Source organism: Phacochoerus africanus, chromosome 15 (assembly GCF_016906955.1).
Source record: "Phacochoerus africanus isolate WHEZ1 chromosome 15, ROS_Pafr_v1, whole genome shotgun sequence".
NCBI classification, from domain to species: Eukaryota; Metazoa; Chordata; class Mammalia; order Artiodactyla; family Suidae; genus Phacochoerus; species Phacochoerus africanus.
In genome coordinates, this window is record NC_062558.1 from 29,634,103 (window position 1) to 29,659,540 (window position 25,438).

Here is a 25,438-nt window from a genome sequence, read left to right on the forward strand (position 1 = left end):
TGTAAGCGTTTCAGAGTGGTGTCTTAGAGTTCCGTGATTTTGTTGTTGTTTTGTTTTGTTTTGTTGCTTTTTAGGGCTGCACCTTCAGCACATGGAAGTTCTCTGGCTAGGGCTTAAACTGGAGCTGCAACTGCTGGCCTACACTACAGTCACAGCAACTTGAGGTCCGAGCCATGTCTGCGACCTACACCACAATGCTGGATCCTTAACCTACTGATTGAGGCCAGGGATGGAACCCACATCTTCGTGGATACTAGTTGGGCTTGTTACTGTTGAACCACAATGGGAACTCCTGAGTTTTGTGATCTTGTGTAAGATACGTTAGCTTTTCAGAGTCTTGGCTTCTTTTCCCTTTTTTTTTTCTTTTTGGCCGCACCAGAGGCATACAGACTGGGTCAGGGATCAGACCCAAGCTGCCACAGGGACAATGCCAGATCCTTAACCTGTGCACCCCAAGGGAACTCCCGGAATCTTTGTTTCTAAATCTGTAAATTGTATTCAGTTGACCCTTGAAAAACACAGTTAGAAGGGATCAGGCTCACTCACACACAGATTTTTTTTTTTTTTGCTTTTTTTTAGGGCCGCACCCTCGGCATATGGGGTTCCCATGCTAGGGGTTGAATGGGAGCTAAGCTGCTGACCTACACCACAGCCACAGCAACTCGGGGTCCAAGCTGCATTTGTGACCTATACCACAGCTCTTGGCAACACCAGATCCTTAACCCACTGAGTGAGGCCAGGGATCAAACCCACATCCTCATGGTTCCTAGTCGGATTCATTTCCTCTGAGCCATGACGGGAACTTCAGATTTTTTTTTATTAAAGTATAGTTGATTTACAATGTGTCAATTTCTGCTGCACAGCATAGAGACTCAGTCATACATGTATATACATTCTTTTTCTCATATCATCCCCCATCATGTTCTAGCCTAAGAGATTGGATACAGTTCTCTGTGCTATACAGTAGGACAGATTTTTTTCAATAGTAAATGCTGTAGTACTGACAAAAAAAGAAAAAAATACTGTAGTACTGCACAAGCAGCTGTTGGTTGAATTCGTGTATATGGAGGAACTTTGAATAAGGAGGGATGACTGTAAGCTAATGCAGATTTTTCAGCTGTGGGGAGGGGAACATCCATAACTCCCTGCATTGCTCAAGGCCCAAATACACACACACACATACACACACACACACATGCACGCACACACATGCCCTTGTGTCTCTGTGTCTCTGTGTGTGTGTATATATATATATATATAAAACATATATACATACATATAAACAAATACGGTGGTATGTATATGGTGCACAGGTATTTCATTGAATTTAAGCGATGCACCATTACTTTGTGTGTTGCTGTGAGAGAAAAAATGCTGCAAATTATAGCATTAAGTTGCTATTGAGGGGAGTTCTTGTCATGGCTCAGGGGAAACGAATCTGACTGCTATCCATGAGAACGCAGGTTCGATCCCTGGCCTTGCTCAGTGGGTTAAGGATCTGCTGTTGCTGCGGCTCTGATCTGGCATTGCTGGGGCTGTGGTATAGGCCAGCGCTACAGCTCCAATTTGACCCCTAGCCTAGGAACCTCCATGTGCTGCAAGTGTGGCCCTGAAAAGCTAAAATCAACCAATAACGAGTGCAACTTACTGCATGCCTTGCCCACATCTACATACATTGCCTCACCCTGCCCCTATGGGATGGGTGTTATTTTTATCCCCATGGTTTACCAAGCAGATGCCAGTGAGGTGGAGCCAAGGGGCTTGTCACGGCCCCAGCTGGAAAGCGGTAGAAGTAGGACTTGAACCCAGGTGCAAACAGGAAAAGCAACGTTTAAGTGTCTGGTCTGAATGCCATCTCAGCAGTGGCTCCTAACTCCTGTAACCCTGTGTAACACCATAACCCGACTGGGTGTTCCCCGCTTAACAGCAGGGACAGAGGAGGATTTCTGCACCTTGGAGACAAATCCAAGCCTCCTGACTTCAGAACCACAAATGCTGCGTGTGGGCGTTCCAGTTCCAGAAGGTAAGCCCCCCAGGGAGCATTTCCCTGGGAGCTGGGCCCTGTGTGACCACAGGTTAACAGCTATAGCTGCTCCCACACTGCAGGCTTCCCTCTCCAAACTCAGCACCTAGAGGAACAGACGTGGAAGCGCTCTCTCTCAGCACTTGTAAACAGAGAGAGAAACCACCCCAATTTTTCATCCTAATAATAGCTAACACTGATTACTGAGGATTATCTATGTGCAGGCACTCTTTATGTCTTAAACTCATTTAATCCTCAAAAGCACTAGTATCGACTCCATGTCACAGAGAAGGAAAGGGCACGCAGGGAGGTTAGGTAACCCGCTCAAGGTTACACAACTGCTAAGTGGCTGGAACCAGAGGTTCCACTCCAGGGCTGAGCACTTTTGGCCACTGTCTCTTCCCAGGTGAGGTGTAGTAACATATGACTGAATTCTCGGGAAACCCCTGCAAGGCAGGTGGGCAGAGGCTGTTCCTATTAATGGACACATTTCAGAGGGTAAGTGATTTGTTCAGGTGATGGCTGACAAATGCTTAAAGCAGATGCCAGGAATGGATCATTGTGCCTGTAAACTAACTCCACCCCAGTCCCAATCTGCCTCTGTGCCTGGAGCTGAGGGAACAAAGCCTCTCTGGGGTGGAAAGTGCAGTGGGAGCCGAGATCTGGGCTGAATGGGGGAATTTCAGCACCAGACAAGCACCCTTGCTGTGAAACGCCTACCTGAGAGTCAAATCTAGCACATTAGAAACAATTATAAACTGTAATAGTGGCGAAAATTTATGCTACAAGCCAGGTATCGTTCTAAGGGGACAACGTGCTTAACTCTTCATCTCCAAAAGCACCCTCTGACCCCCATAATACGGAAGAAACTAGAGTTCCCATCGTGGTGCCGCAGAAACAAATCTATTATCCGTGAGGATGCAGGTCAATGGCCTTGCTCAGTGGGTTAAGGATCTGGCGTTGCTGTGAGCTGTGGTGTTGGTCAGAGACGCAGCTTGGATCTTGCGCTGCTGTCTGTGGCGTAGGCTGGCGGCTACATATCCGATTGGACCCCTATCCTGGGGAAGCTCCATATGCCGCAAGTACAGCCCTAAAAAGACAAAAAAAAAAAAAAAAGATCCAGTAAGAAAATATCTCTAGGCGGACAATCACCAAAACTGACTCACACTGGTCTGTGGCCCTTCTGGGTGTAAAATAAAGAAAACAGAAAACCCAACCTTACTTTTCCCTACCTCTGCCTTGAGAAAAAACCAGAATAACACAGGTAGCCTCGCCTGGCAATAAATATTTTAATTTGTTTCATTTTTATGATGACAAATAATTTTCAAGTTTATTTCCTTTTTTCTTTAAATACAAAGCTAAACCACAAACAGGTACAACCAAGACATTTTATCTCACATTTACACACTCCCATCGGATCCTCCTCCAATTCACTGACCACTGACCAGGCAAGTGGGGGGTGGGGAGGGAAGACTTTCTTAGGTAGCACCGTCGTGAGGCCAGGGTTGGGGGGGGCATCAATGTTGAGGACAGGCTCTGTTTCCATTCACATTTACCTGGGAGCAAGAGGACCAGGAGACCCCAGGCCACGGATCCAGGGTCCCTGAACTACAGGTTAACAGAATGTGGGAATGGGTCCCCCTTTGGGAGGAAGCCACCTGCTCCTCCTGCCATCACAGTCAAAGACTACCCTCAGCCATGATCCCCTGCAGCCTGGCAGCTGGGGCAGAGGCCTTGCACTCTGCCACTTACAGGCTCATCCTTCAGTTCATGACTGCACCTTCACAGGATGTACACCAGGTGGTCTGACAAACAAAAGCCTTGACAGCAAGTCTGGAACTTTCAGCCCAGCAGAATCAGGTTGGGGTGGGGGGTGGGGGTGGAGAATTGGGTAAGTAATTTCTGGTCCCACTACAAAACTTTATTTTTGATTAGAATAGTGTACCATCTCAAATCTCTTCTATAAAAACAAAACCAAGGGGGGGGGGAGCCAAAACCAAAGCGCAGCCACTTCACTCACTTCAAGACCTATATACATGTAAGTTGTCTTCTGTGGTTTTTTTTTTCTTTTTTGTTTTATGATTTTTATTATTTTCTTAAAATAAACTCAGTGTTCACATTTCTATAAAGAAATTAACCCAGTTTCGGGAAACTCTGCCCTGGCAGGGCTAGGTAAGCAATGCTCGTCCCTGCCCACATCTGCTTTGATTCCCCGCCCTGATGCTTCGAGGTGCCTGGAAAAGCGGCAACCCGTGGAAGAGTAAATCTAGCCCCGGCCCGTGAGCCACTGGGTCGGTAAGCTTTCGAGAAAGCAGAGGGGAAGACTATCTTTACTGTGAAACCTTTTAAAAAATATTCATACACTTCAATGTGCGCCTGTCGAGATGTCAGGAGAACAAGAGCTTGGGGACATCCCATCCAGGCTGTGGGGAGGCGGCGTCTTCCTGGCACCCACCCGCACTGGGATGTCGGGGTGTGGGGGAGAGAGTCCTGGCTCTTCAGCTGGAGACAGGAGCATCGCCCAGCTTCCTAGTTCATGTTCGACTCTTTCCTCTAAAACCTGTGCCGAGTCTTTGACTGCATGCACGGGAAGCACAAACGTTCGACTTGTATGCAAAAAAGGTACAAAAACAACTAGAATATAAAAGTTTTGGTAATATAAGGCCATCTGTTCAAGTCCACCTTGGAAACCTGTAACAGATATTTAAATACTACAGTGAAAAGGCATCTTAATATACTTTTTAAAAACATCTGAAGTAATCTGCTAAGATTAAGTGTGTAAAAAAAAAAAATCAATTCCCTTTTGAGGGCACTTTGTCCATTAAAGATGGGGTGGGGGAGGGGGGAGGGGCCATTGGGTTAATGCTTCAGCCAAGGGTAGGCTTCGATGGAAGCCCGGCTGCGGTCCCCATAGTCATACAGGAGCTCCTCCCCGGCCTCGATGTCTCGGGAGGCGATGAGGATGAGGTGAGGCACGCCGTCGATGTCGTGCAGTTTGGTTTGGCAGTTCCCACATTTACTGTGATTGATCAGTCTTCCTAGGCGATTTGTCTCTCGAGTTGCATCCACGCTGGTGGGGAGGGAGGGAGACAAGAGGATTAAACTGATAAAAAGGCTTCTGAACCCAGTCAGAGTCACACTAGCTGGTGGGATGGTGATTTATAGCCAAGTTTTGGGAGAAAGCAATTCACCTTAAAGAAACATCTTTAAGAGCGCAGAGAGGCGCTGGGTGGAGTTTGAGGTGGTGGAGGGGGACAGGTGCAGGAGGGAATGCAAAAGGCTCTCACTGGAGGCTTGGGAGGTCACTGTGAAGTTGTGAATAATAAATCAATGAATACAAGTCATTATGTTGGTAGTGGGGGCAGGCGGTATAGGGGAACTCTCTGTTCTTTCCACTCAGTTTTGCTGGGAACCTAAAACTGCTCTACAAAGTCTATTAAAAAACAATACAAACACAAAAAAAACAGTCAATGACACTACCACACTGAGAACAGAAGTCAGTGATTCCCACAGCTATTCTGGCCACGTGCCCCAGAGAGAGACCAGGGCAACCCCTATACAGGCTTTTGTGTGACTGGCTCACCTCTAACCCCCAAAATTAAAAATGGGGAAGGGGAGTTCCCGCCATGGCACAGTGGTTAACGAATCCGACTAGGAACCACGAGGTTTCGGGTTCAGTCCCTGCCCTTGCTCAGTGGGTTAAAGATCCGGCGTTGCCGTGAGCTGTGGTGTAGGTTGCAGATGGGGCTCGGATCCCACGTTGCTGTGGCTCTGGCGTAGGCCAGTGGCTACAGCTCTGATTCGACCCCTAGCCTGGGAACCTCCATATGCCGTGGGAGCGGCCCAAAGAAATAGCAAAAAGACAAAAAAATAAATAAATAAATAAAAATAAAAATTGGGAAGGGCAGGAAGTTCCCATTGTGGCTCAGCGGTAACAAACCCAACTAGTATCCATGAGGATGTGGGTTTGATCCCTGGCTCTGCTCGGTGGGTTAAGAATACAGCACTGCCATGAGCTGTGGTGTAGGTCGCAGATGCAGCTCGAATTCCAGCGTTGCTGTGGCTGTGGTGCAGGCTGGCAGCTACAGCTCTGATTAGACGCCTAACCTGGGCACTTTCATGTGCCACAGTGCAGCCCTAAAAAATAAGAGGCGGGGTGGTCTGGGGAGGGAGCTGCAGCAGAAACATCAGGGGCCCTCTGTGGCCCCTTGAGGCACTAGGGGAGTAACTTACCAGTAGGTTTTGCTCAGATACTGAAAATAGTACATGTAGCAGCCCGTGGAGGGGTCTTGTGCATACAGAGCCTCCCGCTTCTTGGCATCGGTGATCTCGATGAGGTCCCCATGATACTCCACCACGAACTCACCCCTGGAGAACTGCTTGGTGGCGATCACACCCCTGCCTTTGCCGTCAATGAGGTCAATCTGTTGGGAAGTGCCAAGAGGGTTAGATCATAATAGCAACAAAGGCCACCGTACATGGCCGGCTTCACAGGGGCCAGAGGCTGGCACCTTGTTCTATTAACACCTTTACTGAGGTAGGCCAAAAAATTCACTCATTTTTTACATGTACAATTCGACGGGTATTATTAAATGTACACAGTTGTGCAACTATTGCCACAATCCATCACCCCAAAGAGTTCCTTGTGCCTATTTGCAAAGTGTTGTTACACTGGATCCTCATGGGAGATCAGCTGGGAAGCAGTGTAGCACAAACCCAAATCCACAACCTGACCTCTTCAGGGGCATAGCAGGAGCCAGTGTTCTGAGTCTTTCCTTTATTCCCTAATTTAGCCTCCTGGGTTTCTCCTTATTCCATTATAAATGGAGATGGAGTGACTGCTTGAGGGGCCCAGGCTTAAATCCAGAACCCCCTCAATGGTGAGTAGAAACTGAAGCTTTCTAACCCTGGGCACTAGTCCAGATCCATCTGGCCACCACTAATGGAGAGCTACTCCCCTTTCATCTACCCAGTATGTCTGAAATATGCTCAGAGAAAACCAAATCCCCTGGGCATGCCATTCCCTAGGAAAATAGTCTAGAAAAAACTTACCACTGTCCTTTTAAAAGTTTCCCTGGGAGTTCCCATTGTGTGCAGTGAAAACAAATACAACTTGTATCCGTGAGGACACAGGTTCGATCCCCAGCCTCACTCAGTGGGTTAAGGATCCCGTGTTGCCATGGCTGAGGTGTAGGCTGGAAGCTACAGCTCCAATTAGACCCCTAACCCAGGAACATCCATATGCTGCAGGTGTAGCCCTAAAAAGCAACAAATAAATACATAGATAAAAGGTTACAAGGATAAATTTTCTTTTTTATGTATTTTGTAATTTTTAAAAAGTTTCCTCAGGATAACATCTCACATACAAGGTCCATTATGTTTCCTTCATGAGGCATTCCCTTAACAATAGTTTTGGTATTTGGTCCCTGTAAGAGTCTTCCTGGTCACACTGACAGTGAGAGGGTTCAAGCGGCATGGCTCTTTGTGGCCTCTGGACCAGCGAAGGTGCAACCTCTCAGCCTTAGCCTCCATGCAGTGGGCCCTGCTGCCCCTTACCTTCATGCCTTCTTCCTTCCCACTTTCAATCAATTCGTCTATTCTTTTCCTTTCTTCAGACTGGGTGGGGAGGAAAAAAGAAACAAGTACATCAGCATTCCCTCCTGGGCCATTCCAGTAGCCCTGGCTGCCTGGGATCACAGGTCGTTCACAGTTGGCTTCCATGGCATTGGTCCCTGATGCTGCCCAAGCACCCGTCCTTCTCTCACTGCCCTTTTGAAGGGGGACAATTCGCCACCTGGGGTTCAGATGGACCAGAAGGGAGACAGTGGTAGTGCAAGGGCAGAATTGGGCTCGTGGCTGTGTTCTGCTTGGCCCACGCAGAATTAAAAAAACAATCTAAGTTGCTGACACGTAAAAATCAGAATTCTGATTTCATATAAAACCAGTTTGGGCTGATCAGACGGCGGGGGCAGGGGCATGTGCTCAACCAGCCCCCCACCCCTTTCTCCACAAGGCAGCCAGAGGGATCTTCTAAAAATGTAAAGGAGATCAGGTCATTCCCTTGCTTAAAGTTCTCCAGGAAGTTTATTTAACAGTAACATTGGTTCCTTAGTTGTGACAAATGTACCAAGGAACCCTAAGATGAGGTCTACAGAAACGTTCTGTAATAGACTATCTTTCTAGCTTCTCTATAAATCAAGAATTATTCCAAAAGAAAAAGTTTAAAGAAAAACAAAAGCCTTTCAGTAGCTTTGCTCTGCTACTGGGATAAAACCCATTTGTCTGACGGCCCTGAGATTCTGCAGGATCCAGGCCCTAGCCTCACCCTGGCTCCCACCCTCTGGCCACAATGGCTGGCTCTTTCAGAAGGCCAGCTTTGGTCCTGCCTCAGGGCCTTTGCATCTGCCATTCCCTTGCCTGGTAAATCCTTTCCCTAATCCATTTGCCTGGCTTGCTTCCTCCCTTCCAAGCTCTGCTCAAAAGGCACCTCCTCAGAGAAACTTCGCTACTATGGCTAAATTAGCCTTGGCCTAGACACACCATCCAACTACTGGGGTTTATTAACAAATGTCAGAGTGCTTCAAAATTATCTTGCTTTTCAGTTTTTTTGTTATTGTTGTTAATCACTCCTCACTTAAATATAAGCTCTGTGAGTTCACGAGCCTCATCTGATCTTGTTCACTGTGGAGTCTCCTGGCCTAGAACAGTGCCTGGCACACAGTAAGCCCTCAAAGCAACTCTGCCATAGGCACACACACAACCACCTTGTTGAATAATTAATTAGTTACAAGCATGCTGAGACCAGTGAGCAGACGTAAATGGGAACAATCATGGGAAATCTGGGATAGGCAGCTGGGGATTTTCCTGCTGTGGCAGAATAAGCAGGACTGAGCTGGGGCCAGCCGAGATGCCCTGAATGCAGAGCCAAAGGGTCTGAGTTTCACTCTGGAGGCTCAGGTGTTTGGGGCATGCGAGCGACCAGCTCTGAGTGTCCAAAAGAGGATTCTGGCAGCAGCACACAGGGGACCCAGGGCCTGAGTGGAGTGGGGAGCAAGGTCTGAAAGAAAGTGAGGAAGGAGGGATGACCCGAGACATTCCTGAGCTGGAACCAGCAGCTGCTTTGCACCAGGCCCAGGGCTGGGCTGGGGATGATGACGCCAGGGCACTGCCAACACTGCAGTCCCTGCCCCAGAGCTGGCTGTCACCCCACCCACAGCCAGTCCAGCCAGCGAAGCGGCTCCCACAGCAAATGAGGGGTTCAGGGCATCTCTCCAAGGCCTAGCTTCCTCTGGACCGGACTTGGACCCTGGACCCAGTCCTGCCCACTCAGTCTTCAGCCCCAGCGAGGTGCCTGCAGGGCTCTGTTTCACCCCAGCTATCTGCACCCCTGCTTACATCCCATCCACCTAGGCCTCCGTTCTGCCCAGCCCAGAAGGGCAGTCCCTGACCTCACCCCCTCAGCGGAGATGCAGCCGCCCCGCCTTTGGGCTTCACCTCTGTAATCAAGAGGAGACACCACCCTGCAGGCCACAGCCCCACCCGGCCAGCAGCCACCTCACTGTCCTGGCCTGCAACCACCTGGCCACAGTGCCCACTCAGGACAGCCAACACAAACGATGGCAGGCACCACACGGCTCTCCCTAGCGACTGGCTCTTGGTCCAGTGACAGAGCCAGCTTTACTGTGCCTGCAGACTGAGCCCTGGGGCAGCAAGTGCCTGTTCTCTTCTACTCATCTGCTGCAACACACAGGAGACCTGCATCACAGCCCTCTGCAGCCTTCACTCCTCGACAGAAAAGCCGTTTTTTTTTCATTAAAAAGGCAAACTCAGCTACCCCTATCCTGCAGCCCACAGCGGCCCTTGGTGGACCCCCAGGCTCCCTGTGTGGGTGTTGGGGCTCTAGCTGCAACCGGGAAGTGTCCCGGGATCTGGGGCTGGCACCGCCTCGCCCTCTGCAGTGCCGTCTCCAAGAGTGACCTAGCACAGCCTCCCACTGCAGGCAAACATTTTGTAACAGCTTGTTCTTGGCTGAAAAACACTGCCTTTCTAAAGAAATAAAAGCCAAAGCTTCTCTGGAGCAGAGCCGGGGAGGGGGGAGAAAGGGAGGAGGAACGGACCCCCCCACTTCTGTTGTTGGTTTTTTAATGTAGCCCTGTCAATTCAAAGGCAAAAAGAGAAAGAGATACACTAGATCATTGTATGTACAGCCACAGATTCACCATCTAAATGCTGAAGGGGTCTGCGCGGGCTGAGATGTCCCACCCCTCGGTGGGGGCGGCAATCTGGAGCACTACTTGCCAGCCACCAGGTTAATTAATCTGCACACCCAGCACGCCACAGGGCCAGGCCACACCCTGAGTTTCCTCAACAGAAAGGCAAGCACCACACCTCACTGCATCAAATATTGATCAACTGCTGCATAGCTCAGCACTCTGCAAAGACGGCGGGCGGGGCCTCACCTCCTGGCTGGCCTCCACAGATTCTGGGGGACCATGGCTGGGTGGGAACAAGTGAAGAGCAGAGAGGCGCCTCCAAAAGGGACCACAGCAGGGAAGCAACAGCGACAATAGTTAGCAGGTCTCACTGTGTACCAGGCACAGTTCTAAGTGTTCTGCGTGCATTAACAAATCGAATCCTCCCAAATACGCCATGCGGGGCTGCTTTATTATCCCATTTCACAGACAGCATAGAGAGGCCCAGGGTGGTAAAGTACAGGCCTGAGGTCACATACACAGTAAGTAGTTCCCAAGCTGCTCCTCTTTACCCCAAGACATGGAAACTTCTAGACAGCAGCCTTCCCCACAGACCCAGGATGCTACGGCCCTGCCAACATGTCCGGAAAAGTCGCTTTCATGGTGACACCTGACTTTCCATGCCACATGCTACAGGTCACAAGGCTCCTTCACAGAGGCATCTTAACTAAGGTTCCCGGTGACCCAGAACATCACGATGACTGCTCCCACTAGACCAAGGAGAATAGCGAGGCCACAGAGGCCAAGAGACTTGTCCCCAGATGATACAAAGAGAGCTCAGGTCCTGCACACTACCTGCACTGCCCCCCAGGCCTCCCTGCCCCTCCAGGAGCCGAGGCTAAAACCACATGCCTCTACCTGCAGCTCAGCTTTGCTCTTCCTGGAGCTCCTCCGCACAGGGTAGAAATCCGTGAGTTTGCGATTCTGTTGTGTTTTTCCTTGAGCTCTGGGATGGGAAAGGAAGAGGAGAAAGCAAGTATTAGCACGGAGACCACATTCACATCCGGGAGGGAAGCACACAAGCCCTTAGGAGAGAGCTCCTTGAGAATGATGTCACTTAAACACCTTTGTCCACGGTGTCCCAGGGTCACTCAAGGCTCTGCTGCCCAGGGGGGCCTCAGAGAGAGTGTCAAAGACAGACTGCCTGCTCTTGGCGGGGAGGGGGCTCCTGAGCTCTGTACCTGTGCCAGACAAAATGCTGACTAATACTGGTATCCCTAGTGGCGACTCAGGAATCTGAGCTCTAATGCAAAAGGGGCTGAGAGCAGGGATGGTCTCAACCTGGCTGGCACTGGACAGGCCACGCCAGTATCAGGACCAGACTGCCCGGTCTTAGGGGCGGGCTGGCACTTACTTTTTCCTGGGGGCCTGTTTGCCCCTCATGGGCTTTTTCAGGGCTTGCTTGGCAGCGGCTGCATTGGGAGAATCACAAGACGAGGTCGGGGTTTTGGGAGGTTCTGCTGCTTCAGATTTTTGGTTTGAAAAAGGTGCCAGGGGGCCTCTCCTGGCGTCTTTGATCTTCTGTTCCTCGGACTTCACGGTGCTTCGTATTGCATTCCCAGAGTTTCTTTTCTCTGTGGGCAAAGGGTGGAGAGAGACGGGCTGATTCCAGACTCTCCGTTTCCCACTTTCCAGCCCTCAGCTGCCTTCAAAGCCAGGCTTTCGGAAAGGAGAGGGGCATAGATGTGCTGGGCAGCAGTGCCCTTGGTCTGCTAAGGCTGATGTCTGCTAATGGTTTCTTAGGAAAACCTTTCGGCTTTACTCTTTGGACCCAGACACTGGGCAGAGCTTTCGGTTCTCTGCATTTTTTTTTTTCCAGCTTTGTTGAGATATAAATAGTTAATACAATTACAAGATATTTGAAGTGTTACACCATGATGAATTGATATATATGCTGGAGAAAGATTCCTCCCATAGAATTTATCAACATATCGGGCCTTGAGGGTAACAGTCCTCGAAGCAGAAGCATCAAGGCCAGCAAGATTGGCACAAAGGCAAGATCAGTGGCTTTTCAGGAAATGGGCTGCAGACCCCGGGGGAAAAAAAAGGCTAAACTGGAGTTCCCGTCGTGGCTCAGTGGTTAACAAATCCGACTAGGAATCATGAGGTTGAGGGTTCAATCCCTGGCCTCGCTCAGTGGGTTAAGGATCCGGTGTTGCTGTGGGCTGTGGTGTAGGTCGCAGACGCAGCTCGGATCCCAAGTTGCTATGGCTGTGGCATAGACCAGCAGCTACAGCTCTGATTAGACCCCTAGCCTGGGAACCTCCATATGCTGTAGGAGCGACCCTAGAAAAGGCAAAAAAAAAAGGCTAAATTTTGAAAGAATGGGACAGCATTGGTGGACAGGAGGAAGCAATAAAGCAGAACGTCTCCCCAGCAAAGACCTCTCTCCCCAAGAGCTAGCTGCCTGGCATGATTCATTTCAGAGTGTGTGTGTGTGTTCATGCCCACGGCCTGAGGAAGTTCCCAGGCCAGGGACTAAACCCACACCACAGCAGCGACTTAAGCTGCTGCAGTGACAAACACCGGATCCTTAACACACTGCACCACAAGGGACCCTCAGACTCTTTTTTTAAAAAAAAAAAACTCCCTCTTCTAATAGGGATGAAGCCCAGCTTTCATGGTGGTTCTCAGAATGGTGCCCCAACACCTGTCAGTGACTTGTTACTAAAAATAGTTGTGGGCATTCCCAATGTGGCGCAACAGGTTTGGTGGCATCTCTGTAGTGCCAGGATGCTGGTTCCGCCCCTGGCCCAGCACAGTGCATTAAAGAATCTGGCATTGCCACAGCTGTGCCATAGGTCACAACTGCAGCTCGGATCTAATCCCTGGCCTAATCCCACAATGGGAACTCCATATGTCGCAGGGTGGCCAAAAAAAGAAAAAAGTAATAAATTAAAAAATAAAAATAGCTGTAAAGAACCAGTGCTGAAAGATTTTTAAATAATTTTTTTTTTTTTTTACTTTAAAAAGTAAAGGGAGTTCCCATTGTGGCACAGAGGAAACAAATCTGACTAGCATCAGTGATGACGCAGGTTCTATCCATGGCCTTGCTCAGTGGGTTAAGGATCTGGCATTGCCATGAGCTGCAGTGTAAGTCAAAGATGTGGCTCGGATCCAGTGTTGCTGTGGCTGTGGTGTAGGCCAGCAGCTACAGCTCCAATTCGACCCCTAGTCTGGGAACCTCCATATGCTGTGGGTACAGCCCTAAAAAGATGTAAAAAAATTTCACTTTTTAAAAATAAGTAAATAACACATTACTTGTGGGAATATAAAATGGCACGGTCACTTTGGAATAGTTTGGCAATTCCTCAAAACGTTAAAGAGTTACCAAGTGACCCAGCAATCCAAGACCTAGGCATCTATTAAGAGAATTAAAAACACGTCTACACAAAAAACACGTCTATAGTAGCTTATTCATAATAGACAAAAAATGGAAACAACTCCAACGTCCATCAACTGATGAATGGGTAAATAAAACGTGGTATATCCACACGATGGAATATTATTCAGCCACAGAAAGGAATGAAGTACTGACACAGGCTGCAACTTGGATGAACCTTGAAAACACTATAATGAGGTAAAGAGGCCAGACACAAAAGGCCACGTATAGTATGACTGTTTTATAAAATGTCTGGAATAGGCAGATCCATAGAGACAGAAAATAGACCAGTGGTTGGCTGGGGCTGGGGAAGGGAGGAATAGGGAGTAACTGTGAAGAGGCACAGGGTTTCTTTTGGGGGTGATGAAAACATACTGGAGTCTGACAGAAGTGACAACTGCATATATCTGTGGATACGCTAAAAACAATCGAATTGTACCCTTTAAAATGAATTTCGGGGCATTCCCTGGTAGCCTAGTGGTTAAGGACTCGGAGCTGTAGCTTGCTGTGGCTCAGGTTTGATCCCTAGCCTGGGAACTTCCGTATACCATGGGCAGCACCCCCCCCAAAAAGGGAACTTCAGAATATCAGAATTACATCTCAATAAAGAAAAGGGAAAAAGAAATTCATCAGAATCCATCCAGACGATTCTCACTCCTTTATACGCCTTCCTGAGTGGGACAAGATGGAGTTAAGGCTGAGATGCTGGGCATGACCCTAGGAGGGGGAGCCTCCTGTGAATACCAGCTGTCACATTAGGCTGCATCAAGGCAGGAAAAAAGTCAAGAATCACGGACAAGAGCCTGGCCCTTGGGGTCTTCTCCAATGTATATCTGGCCCCCAATTCTAATTGCTGCCTCTTAGTAACACTACAAAATAAGCTAGCTTGGGCACTGTGTCCCCATTTAGGAAAGTCTATATCCCGCCCCAGGGATGAGACTGGCTGGCCATCGAGAAGGCCCTTTCCCCAGACCCAGGGTGGTGAGTATATCCTAGGTGTTCCTGATGTAGAGGTATGGGGAGGTGTAGCCCATGATGCTAGCAGTCCAGTGGAGACAGGGCTGACAGCATGGGGCACTCACAAAGCCCTTTTGCATCAGCACTTTAACTGACCTTCAGAATAGCCCTGTAAGAGCAGACTCCTCTCTCTCCCACCATACAGACAAGAGAGCTGAAGCTCAGAAAAGAGTAGCAAACAGCTCATGGCCCTCCCTTTTATAAAAGGCAGAACTAGGATTAGAACCCAAATTGTCAGAAATAACATCACCCTGTGCACCAGAGGGAATCAGGTGAGGGCTGGCTCCTGCCCTTGGTTCTCAGATCTGGCCCCAAAGGCTGGCCTACCCCATCCGTTATGAATTTTCTGTTAACCAGTACAAAGCTTCCCTGTACGGAGCTGCTGGTACCCAGAGTTCTGCTTCTTTAAGGCAAGGGTTCTTTTGGGGGGTTGTTTATTTGTTTGTTTTTAATGAGCTGCAACATTTATTTCAGGTTCTCTCTTGGTTTTTTTTTCCTTTTTTTTCCCCTTTTTTGTCTTTTTAGGGCTGCACCAGAGGCATATGGAGGTTCTCAGGCTAGGGGTCAACAACCAGAGCCACAGCAGTGAGAATGCAGGAGCCTCAACCCACTAGGCCATCAGAGGATGCCCAAGGCAAGTTTTAATTAGAAGGGAACATGGTAAACTGGGGCAAGCTATATACCCCCCTACTGCAGCTTTAAAAGGGGATATCTGGATTACAGCAAAATTTCTAAGAGGTTTCATGTTTTGCAGGGCTAGACAGAACTGACCATATATCTTCTTGCTCCACATTTTAACTCCAAATCTCATTCCAGAGTATGCTGTTTCAAAGAGTAGCATTGAACACTTGAGTGGAAAGATACTTTATTATTATTTTGTTGTTTTTTAGGGCCACACCTAAAAAGCACATGGAAGTTCCTAGGCTAGGGGTTGAATTGGAGCTGCAGTCACCAGGCTACACCATAGCCACAGCAACGAGGGATCCAAGCCTACACCGCAGCTCACGGCAATGCCACATCCTTAAGCGACTGAGCAAGGCCAGGGATCAACCCCACATCCTCATGGATACTAGTTGGGTTCTTAACCCACTGAACCACAACGGGAACTCCAGAAAAATACTTTAGAGAAGTGAGGTCAAGGCCAACTCATAAAGGGAGAGAAGTCAGTTACTCAGGTCCACAGGACTCCAGTAGAATACAAGCATCTGGTCTGGGCAACCGAGACTCATAATTTCTGTACTTTTGGCACCCGTGAACCTCTTTAACTACAGGTCAGGTGCCTTATTTTTGCAACTTGACAAGATAATCCAGCTTGAAGGACATGGTAACTCTTGTGAAAGCAGGGAGAACCTGTTAGACTAAAAGGCACACACCCTGGAACAGGCTGCTCTCTCCCCCATGTCTGTGTTTCTTAGCAGCAAGACAGAACATGGCTCAAACCTTTCCAACTTTGGCTTGAAAAAGCTGGATAAGAATATAATATACATGCATTGTTACGTAGGGTGCAACCCAACCAGCTGTGGTCAGAAGAGGGCCATTTCAGAGGCTTACCGTCGCGTTTCCTGTAGATTCCGGCTAATGGCTTCCCCTGGCATTTGACTTCATGATGTGCAACTGAGTTCTCTTCCTGAAGGGGGGAACGCATTCCAGAGCATTTGTTCGGGCTCATGTAGGTATAGATCTTTGACTGCCCGGTAAATACATTCTCCTAAAACGACAAATGTATATTCTGAAAGAGGCTTGAAGAAGAATATCTCACAGCACTTGGGCAGAGAAGGGGCAATCAGAATACCAGAGACAAAAAATAGACAATATCTCTCAAAAACTGGGCTACCAGGGGAAGCCGCCCAGTTTAGACTCCCCCAGGTCCAAATCTGTCTCTAATTCCAGTTGCTAAGGTGGGGGGGGGACACCTGGCCAGAAGCAGAACCGGCTATCAACAAAAGGTCTGTCTACTCAAGAAGGAGGCAACCTACCAACAGCAGGGAGGTCAGAATGACCCAGGAAAACAAGGCAAGAATTTTGAAGGGCTGGTCTAGGTGCAGGAGCTGACTGCTCTGGCAAGAGGTGCAGGGGCTCTAGCACAGAAACAGGCTTCAGAGAACCCGATTAACTACTTCTTGGTTCTGAGGTCAGCAGGGAGGACTGACTTGGCATGACTGCTGAGCCTTCTGTGTGCCCAGGCCTGGCTCCTCTCAAATCATGCAGCCCAACAGTCTCCCAGGACTGCGGGAAGAGACTGCGGTTGGGGTAATTCTCAGACTAACTGGGGGGAAGTGCAGAGCTAACGAAAGCAGCTGCCTACAGCCGGCGCATTTAGGGCGGTCACTCTATTTGCGGTGGGCAGGCCGGTGGGGCGGGTGCAGGTCACCGCTGGTGTCTCTGGGTGTGGGGCCTCTCCTCTGAGTAAGCACAGACGGGAGGAGGGCTTTCCCAGAAACACGGCTGGGCCTTTCTGCCTGGTGAGCCATTCAACACCAAGTCAGCAAGACCCGTGACCTCCCTGAGGGCCCCGGGCAGGCCCCGCACACACTGGGAAGGCAGTCACCACGGCGGTGGCTAGGTCTAGGGTTACGGAAATGTCATAAAGACACAAACTTTTCCGAGGTCAAACATTGCCAGGGTCATGGCGGAGCGAGTGTGGACGCCACTCCCAGGCAGGCAGCTGCCCGGCGGGGCGCCCCACCCGCACCCCAGCCCCAGGGCCGCCGGCGCGCCCACGTGCTATCGGAGCGGGGCCGGCGGGGGCGCATGGCCCTTCTGGGCGCGCGGAGCGAGTGCGGGGAGGGTGCCTGCTTACCCCATTGGTGCGGGGCCTCCCCGGGCCCCTCCGCTCCACCATCTCCGGGCCCGGGGCCGTCGCTGCCACCGCCGCCGCCGCCGCCGCCGCCTCCACCGCGCGGGGCTTGGACATCTTCCTGCCTGGAGAGGGGGACCCGGGGGAAGCGGGGGAGGGGGCGCTCAGGGCGCGGCGGGGCGGGGAGCGGGGCCGCCCGGGCCGGGCGCCGCGGCGGCGCCTCCCGCCGCAGCCATATTCCGAGGACCCGGCGGCGACGGGCCGCCCGTGCCGCCGAGAGGCCGAGGCCGGCCGGCCGGGCCAGGCCGGGGCCCGCGTCGCCCTCCCGCCGCCCGGCCCGGCCGGGCCCCCCGCGCCGCCCGCCCCCCGCGCGGCCGGGCCCGACACACCCACCTGCAGCCCGGCCAGGCCCATGGCGGCGCGCCCCTCGCCCTCGCCGCCGCCGCCGCCGCGGCCCGGCCACCAGCGCTGCCGCTGCCGCTGTTGCTGCTGCTGCCGCCGCCACCAGCGCCGCCGCGGCGCCCCGGGGAAGGGCCGGCGGCGCCCCACGGCGCCCCCTTCCCCCATGGCCTGCGAGGCAGGGCCCGGCACCCGCGCGCCGCGGCAGCCCGGGCCAGCCCGGGAGCGAGGACGCAGGGAGGGAGGCGCTGGCGGCGCGTCCCCCGCGGCCCGCCTGCTTGCCGCCGCCGCCGCCACCGCCCACCGTCCGCTCCCGGCCGGGGAGGGGGCTGGCAGGGGCGGTGCTGCAAGGCTCCTCCCGAGGGAGGGAGGGAGGGAGGGGAGCGAGAGAGGGAGGGCGGGCCCCGCGGCCGCGACGAATCCCGACTCGGGCGCGCCCCCTCTCGCACGTTCTCAGCCACTCCGGGAAGAAGGGGTGGGAAACATGATAATGACAGCCCCGGCTTTCGCCTGCCAGGGTCCTTCTCTGGCCCGCTCCTCAGATATTTCGGGAGACCCGTCCGAGCCAGGCGCAGTCAGCAGCGGTGAATGCGACAGGCGAGAGAGCCCTCCGGGGTGCCCGAGCCTGTGCTCACAGAATGTTTTTCGGGCACTTAATCTTTCCGGCAAGTCCGGGGGTGGGGGGCAGGTCCTGTGCATAGCCCGTTTTGATGAAGATACTGAGCCTCCGGGGAAGTGCAGCTGCTTGCCTAAGGCCACCTGAACTAGAACATGACCAGGTCAGGTGTCAAACCCAGTTGGTCTGCACGGGACCGGTGCAGACCCTGGGGAGACAGAGCCAGGAATTATAATGGTGTGTTTGCTGGGTGCTTCTCTTGCATATCTTATCTCAGTCAAACCTCACAGCAGCCGGGTGAAGGTAGTCACCATTATTACCTCCTCCACAGATAGGGAAAATAATGCTCAGAAAAGTGAGAAGCTTGGCCAAATTCTCAGAAGTAGAAATAGATTTCCAGGCCAACAGACCCCAGAGCCTGTAGTCTTAGCCACTATCTTCCTGGTTACAGATGAGGAAATAAGTAGGAAGGAGCAAGTGTGTTAGAGAACGGTTTAGCAAGTCACCCAAGCCTCCTGTCCCCCAAAGAGAAAATGTCTGAGGCAAGCAGGAGTTCTAGGCAGTGCAGTTACCTCAGCATAGCTTATTGCCCTGAACCACTGTGCTGTAGCATAGCCATTGGGGTTTGAGGGCCCACAGCCAAAGAGTCTCTGTATTTGTGCAAAGTCATAGATGCAAACAAGACACTTCAGGGCATCTAGCCTTGGGTTATGGCCTGGGAGACAAAGATTGGGTATCTCTCCCTGCATCTGCCCCAGAGGTGCTTTGAGACCCAGTCTAGATCTCAGCATCCTCATGGATAAAAACCAAGAGCTATGGGAGTTCCCGTAGTTCAGTGGTTAACGAATCTGACTAGGAACCATGAGGTTGCGGATTTGATACCTGCCCTTGCTCAGTAGGTTAAGGATCCAGCGTTGCTGTAAGCTGTGGTGTAGGTCACAGATGTGGCTCGGATCCTGCATTGCTGTGGCTCTGGTGTAGGCCGGTGGCTACAGCTCCAATTTGACCCCTAGCCTGGGAACCTCCATATGCCACAAGAGCGGCCCAAGAAATGGCAGAAAGACAAAAAAAAAAAAAAACCAACAACAAAAAAACCCCCCAAGAACTATGAATTCCATAACCCACCCAGGGCACCTTCCAAAATCCACAAATAAACAAATGGCTGTCACTTTAAATAGCTGCCTCCCTTTAGAAGGGATAAGAGTGGATTAAATGGCAAGACACTGCTCAGGACAATGCCTCCCAAATCAGCTCATGCTTTAGCATCCTTCAGAGCAGGGCTGAGGAGCCCCTCCCCCATCCCCACCCAACCACTAACTCTGGTGGTACTCTGCCCACATGAAGACTGAAGAGACTACACAGAGAGTTAAAGAGGATTCTAAAGCGACATTCTGGCACCCAGGTTGAGCTATTTGAAAGTGTCTGTTACCTCTGCAGAGCAGAGCAGGTCTGTAGTTTGATGCCAAACTATTATGGAAATCATGATTTGGAGGCAGCAAGTAGCTGCTCAGATCATCTTGTCCACTTCTCATACTATTTTAACTCCCCACCCCCACTACACACACACACACACACACACACACACACACACACACACACACTCATGGCTGTAGATTTCTCCAGCCTACAAATGCAGGGCATACATTAAAATGCAAGTCTAGTACCTATTCCTCTCAATTCTGAAGCTCTAGTACCTAGAAAATGTAGTAGAGATCATTCAGTGAAGTTTCAAAACATGTTTTCTCTGTACATGAGGTGTTCACACATATATAACAAATACATTTACCAATTAACAGAAAGAAAATCTCTTACTGTTGCCCAGGATCTCATAGAAACAGAAATCAGGAATTCCCTGTTGGCACAGTGGGTTAAGGACTCAGCATTGTCACTGCTGTGGTTCGGGTTCAACCCCTGGCCTGGGAACTTCTACATGCCATGGGTGCGGCCAAAAAAACCAAACAAACTAGAATTCAACAGCAACGATACTAATAGCTAACACTTAACTGAATTTTTACTGTGTTAGCCCTTATAGTATAAAATGATGCATTATTTAATCTAACCTTTCCAACTATTTAGGAGAAGGTAGTATGCCTATTTCCCAGAGGCAGAAATTAAGGCTTGGGGAAGATGAATCACTAGCCTAAGGGTTACATGACTAAGATATTGATGGAGCTGGGATCTGAACCCAGTTCTGCTGTATGAGGGTACTTTACCATAAAAAAAAAAAAAAAAGAGTTCCCGTCGTGGCGCAGTGGTTAACGAATCCAACTAGGAACCATGAGGTTGCGGGTTCGGTCCCTGCCCTTGCTCAGTGGGTTAAAGATCCGGCGTTGCCATGAGCTGTGGTGTAGGTTGCAGACGCGGCTCGGATCCTGCGTTGCTGTGGCTCTGGCGTAGGCTGGCGGCTACAGCTCCGATTGGACCCCTAGCCTGGGAACCTCCATATGCCGAGGGAGCGGCCCAAGAAATAGCAACAACAACAACAAAAAAGACAAAAGACAAAAAAAAAGAAAGTATAGTGCTTTCCTCAAACTCAGACACTAAAATACCAATTTATTCATTCAACAAGCATTTATTGACGACCAACTGTGTTCCAAGCCCTCTGCTAAAGACACAACAATAAACATACAGAAAGATAAAGAACAGTGAGGCCAGAGGGGTGTGTAGGCCCTCTAGACCATGGTGAGAACTGGGGATTTGATCCTAAGAACAAAGGGGAGGCTGGGGGTGGGGGAGTAGTGAGGGTCACAGGATGAAAATCTGTGTTTTGGGGGACCACCCTAGCTGCTGAAGCATGATCAACTGGAGATGGTAACAGTGGAAAGGGGGAGACCAAGGAGGAGGCCATCTGACAGTGGCAGTAGAAATGGAGAAATGTAGATAGAAGTATCCTGCTCAAACTAATACCCTCAAGGTTGTAAATATTCACATGATTGTAAAACTTTAAAACCAGAGACGAGTTGTCCAGTATCTGAACATTTTGTTCATGTGACTCAGCAGGGCTCTTAAGATGAACTATAAATTAGGAACGAAGACTGATTTTCTAGAAGAAAAAGACAGACCCTTCCTTTGAAGAACTGAACAAGATATCTTGACACTAAGTGGCCAATTTAATGGTTTGTAAAAATAATGAAGTCTAAAAAAAAAATGAAGTCTAAGAAATAAATAACCACTAATTTGGGGGGAAGATTGGAGGGGGGGTGTTCAAGTGAGCCAGTGAGAATCACTAATCAGTACATAACAAAGATGATTTGTAAGCCAGTCATGGTAGAAGCTGGGAACATTCATCTTCACTTTGGTTAAATAAGGGAGGTGGAGTGGAACAAGTAAAGACAGAGAATGGCCTGAGCCTGGACAGTGACTTTGGACTTCAGCTTCCACCTCTGAAAAATGGAAATAACAGGTTGTAAAGATTAACTTACATAATAAAGTGCCTGGCCCTCAATGGTAATTATTATTTTCCCATATTAAGTATTTAAGTATTTCAATGGCAAAGTTGTGTTTCCCCCAAAGATTAATTTGGTCAAAGCAAGCTTTTTTTTAATGCACTACTGTTGAAACAGGTAGTTTAAATGATTTTGCTGTGATGGGAAAAATGAATCAGGGATGCATAGATTTATTAAGCTATGTCAGATAAATTAGTCAGATATTATTAAATATACTTTTAGATGCTTAACGCATTTCTGAAGAAAAATATTTAAGGCGTCTTAGTTTTCTCTGTGGACTGGGTTGTGAAGCTCTTGTGAAGTTCACTATGCCTCATTTCTTTTCTTTTTTTTTTCTTTTTTTGTCTTTTTTTTGCTATTTCTTGGGCCGCTCCCGCAGCATATGGAGGTTCCCAGGCTAGGGGTCTAATCGGAGCTGTAGCTGCCAGCCTACGCCAGAACCACAGCAACGCGGGATCCGAGCCGCGTCTGCAACCTACACCACAGCTCACGACAATGCCGGATCGTTAACCCACTGAGCAAGGGCAGGGACCGAACCCGCAACGTCATGGTTCCTAGTCGGATTCGTCAACCACTGCGCCACGACGGGAACTCCTGCCTCATTTCTTAATCATAATCTAGGTAAGTCTTGTCCCAAAAGACCCTAAAGGGATGCTGGGAGAATAAATGATGCAACTGGGTGCAGGGGCTGAAAACAGAGAAGCCCAATAAATATTTGCTAAATGAATCCTTATTTTATTCATTATGATCACAAAAGGAAGATACTGCATTAAGGCAAATTCCTACTAATATGTAAGAACTTGGACTTTTGAGAAAATGTTAAACCTCAACTTCTTTTAAATAATAATTCAAGTGAATCGTCACGCTCAAGTTTTTGCATGAAAGAGACACAGCAGCTGGACGTGATCAGCGGCTGGAGATCACTTTGCCGCATAACATGGGTCTTACTATTCTGCCAGTAAACTGTACAAGGAACTTCAGACAGGGACTTCACTTCCCTCGCGGCTGCACAATCCCACCAAGCCTTGTCCCGTGGGCAAAAGTCCTGATCAGCTATGGAGAGAAGGGCCGCCCCAGGAGGTGGCAGGGGATCCGTGTTAACCCAAAGTGAGCCAGCGGGGCCCGTCCCCGCCCGGCGGCGCAGAGCTGACTCAGGTTGTGTGGAAGGCGCCTGCCGCGATGTCCACTCCGACGCGCTCCCCACCTTGTAAATTACCGATCTGCGCCCTCGCATCCGGTTTGCTTTCCTTCCCAACCAGAGAGAACCCCTAAGCAGACGATGCCTCGCTCTCTCCCCTATTTGTATCAATAACAACCATTCCCTGGAGGTGCCCTGCGCTTTAGTTTCCAAACAGCTTTGACATATGGCCCCATTGCCTCCGGAGAGGCAGGCCACCGAGTGCCCACAGTTTAGAGAGGGAAAACCGAGGAACGGGAGTGGAACGGGTTTCTGGGGGGGTACCGGAGCGAGGGTGGGGATGAGAAGGTTCCGCAGCCCCTCCCCCCCGCGCCCCCACCTGTCCCCGCGCTCGGTCCGAGCAGCCCGCGGCAGAGCGCCTCCCCGCCGCCACTCCCGCTACCTCAGTCCCGCCTCCAGCGCGACCCCCCACCGCAGGTGCCCCGGCGCTGGCCACTTGGGCCAATACCTCTAGCCATAGCCCAGCTCTGTCACCGCATAGGATCTCCCGGGAAACGCAGCTTTCGAAAAAAGTTGCAACAACTGTAGCCAACTGCTCCGCCGGGTCTCGGCTGCTGCGCTGATTGGCGCCACCACCTGCCTCTCCCCAAATTGCCAGCTATGATAGGCGAACTTGAGAGCGAAAGCCCGCCCTTCTCCCCGCCTCCATGGCAGGGGCGGGGCGAGTGGCCGCACTTTCTACAAACGCTTTCAGGACAGGTCCCAGAGGAGGGGGGGTTTAAATTTTACCGTCGCCCCACGTTGATAGGCTGCACTGGAAGGACACCGACGCTGCCATTGGGAGGCCCCCAAACTCCGCCCTCTCCGGCTGCTGAAGCTCCGCCTCGGAAGGTTTAGTCATGTGGCCTGAGGCCCCAGCTCTGAGTAGACCCCCTCGGGACTTCCGGTTTTTAGTGGGTTTGACCGGAACACGACCTTTGACCCCTCGACCTCCCCTTATGACCTGGGAAGCCTAGCCCCCAGCAGTTTAACATCTGCAGCACCTTGACCATTCCAGCAGGTCAAGGTTTATCGAGTTGAAAGGTTTATCGAGTCTGTTCCAGTATTCAAAGCCCGCGGGCACGGCTCTTACCGAGTCAAACTCTCAGTCCACAGCGATCCTAGCCCAGCATATCCCAACCATTTTAGAGATGGGGAAACAGAGGACCAGTTTTAACAAGTAACTTACTTGCTGCCCAATGTCACCAGCAGTTTAATTGCAGGTCCTAGATCAGTCTTTTGACTGTTAGTCCACTAGAGGGCTACCTTAACCCTAGGGAAACAACTCTGCACCTTTTCCCACTCTGGGAGAGCCTCTGTTGGTAAGTTCCCAGAGAAACACAGGTGTCGTGGGTATTTTTTGCTTTGAACACAGATAAAGTGTCCAGTTACAGCTCTTTCCTGGGGACCCCTCCTGGAGATATGAGCAGAGGTCACTCATCCATTCTCTCTCTTTGGTTCCCAAAAAAATTTTGGAAGGCCCACTATTGCCCAAAGACCCTGTCATTGCACCAGGAAAGCAGGGAGAGCAAAATGAGGTGATGTATGTGAAAAGCAGAAAGTGACCATTCTGTCACTCACCGTGGGCCCTTTGGTATATCATTTCAGCTCTCTGAAGCTCAGCTTACACAGCTGCCAAATCTTGGAGTTGGTCTGTGATCTCCAAGATTCCTTCCGGCTTCCATAAATACTTAGAGGTTTTTACTTTCTCTAAAATGCATTAATTCATCATTTATTGGCATGTCTGGTCCCCCAAGGATACAGTGGCAAATAAGACAGATCTACCATTTTTCTTTAAATTTACTTTTGGCTGCACCCTTGGCATGTCAAAGTTCCTAGGCCAGGGATCAAACCTGAGCCACAGCAGTTGTCCAAGCCACAGCAGTGACAACACCAAGTCCTCAACCATTGATCAGCAGCAAACTCCCCATTCTCATATTTTTTAGGGAAGAAACAAACAAGAAGCCACATTTTAAAAGATGATATTAAGTAGTAATTAATTCTATGAGTGAAATGAAAATACGGAATTTTACAGAGTGTGAGTGGGGAGATCATTACTTCTATAGATTGGTGAAGTCAGAGAAGTCCTCTTTGAGTTGGTGGCTTTAGGTTATACCCTAAATAAGTGAGTCTTAAGGGAGAAGGTACTTATAAGTAGAGGCAATAATGAGTGTAAATGCCTGGAAGTGGGGATAAGCTTGGTTGTCTTGGGATAGAAAAAGAAACCCAGTGTGATTGGAATAGAGTATATGATGGGGAGAATGGAGAGAATCAGGTGGGAAAGGTAGGCAGAGGCTTGATCACAGAGGCCACTGAAGACTGTGCTGGT

The 25,438-nt window shown here is 50.1% G+C and overlaps 1 protein-coding gene across 4 annotated transcripts; it reads right to left on the bottom strand.

Annotated features, from left to right (window-relative positions):
* Positions 1–3,906: 3,906 nt before the first annotated feature.
* KMT5A (lysine methyltransferase 5A) lies at positions 3,907–23,657 on the bottom strand. Of its 4 annotated transcripts, XM_047759549.1 has the most exons (8): positions 23,579–23,657; positions 17,475–17,596; positions 16,226–16,382; positions 11,630–11,849; positions 11,134–11,221; positions 7,580–7,639; positions 6,257–6,447; positions 3,907–5,093 (listed from the first exon to the last, which is right to left on the bottom strand). In XM_047759549.1, exons 1-8 carry the CDS (start codon positions 23,586–23,588, stop codon positions 4,883–4,885), a joined length of 1,059 nt encoding a protein of 352 aa, XP_047615505.1. In that variant the 5' UTR covers positions 23,589–23,657; the 3' UTR covers positions 3,907–4,882. The 4 variants fall into 4 exon arrangements, with proteins under 4 accessions (XP_047615505.1, XP_047615507.1, XP_047615506.1 ...); XM_047759551.1 differs by lacking the exon at positions 17,475–17,596 and having other exon boundaries at positions 23,579–23,654; XM_047759550.1 differs by lacking the exons at positions 17,475–17,596; positions 23,579–23,657 and adding an exon at positions 17,865–17,912.
* Positions 23,658–25,438: the final 1,781 nt, after the last annotated feature.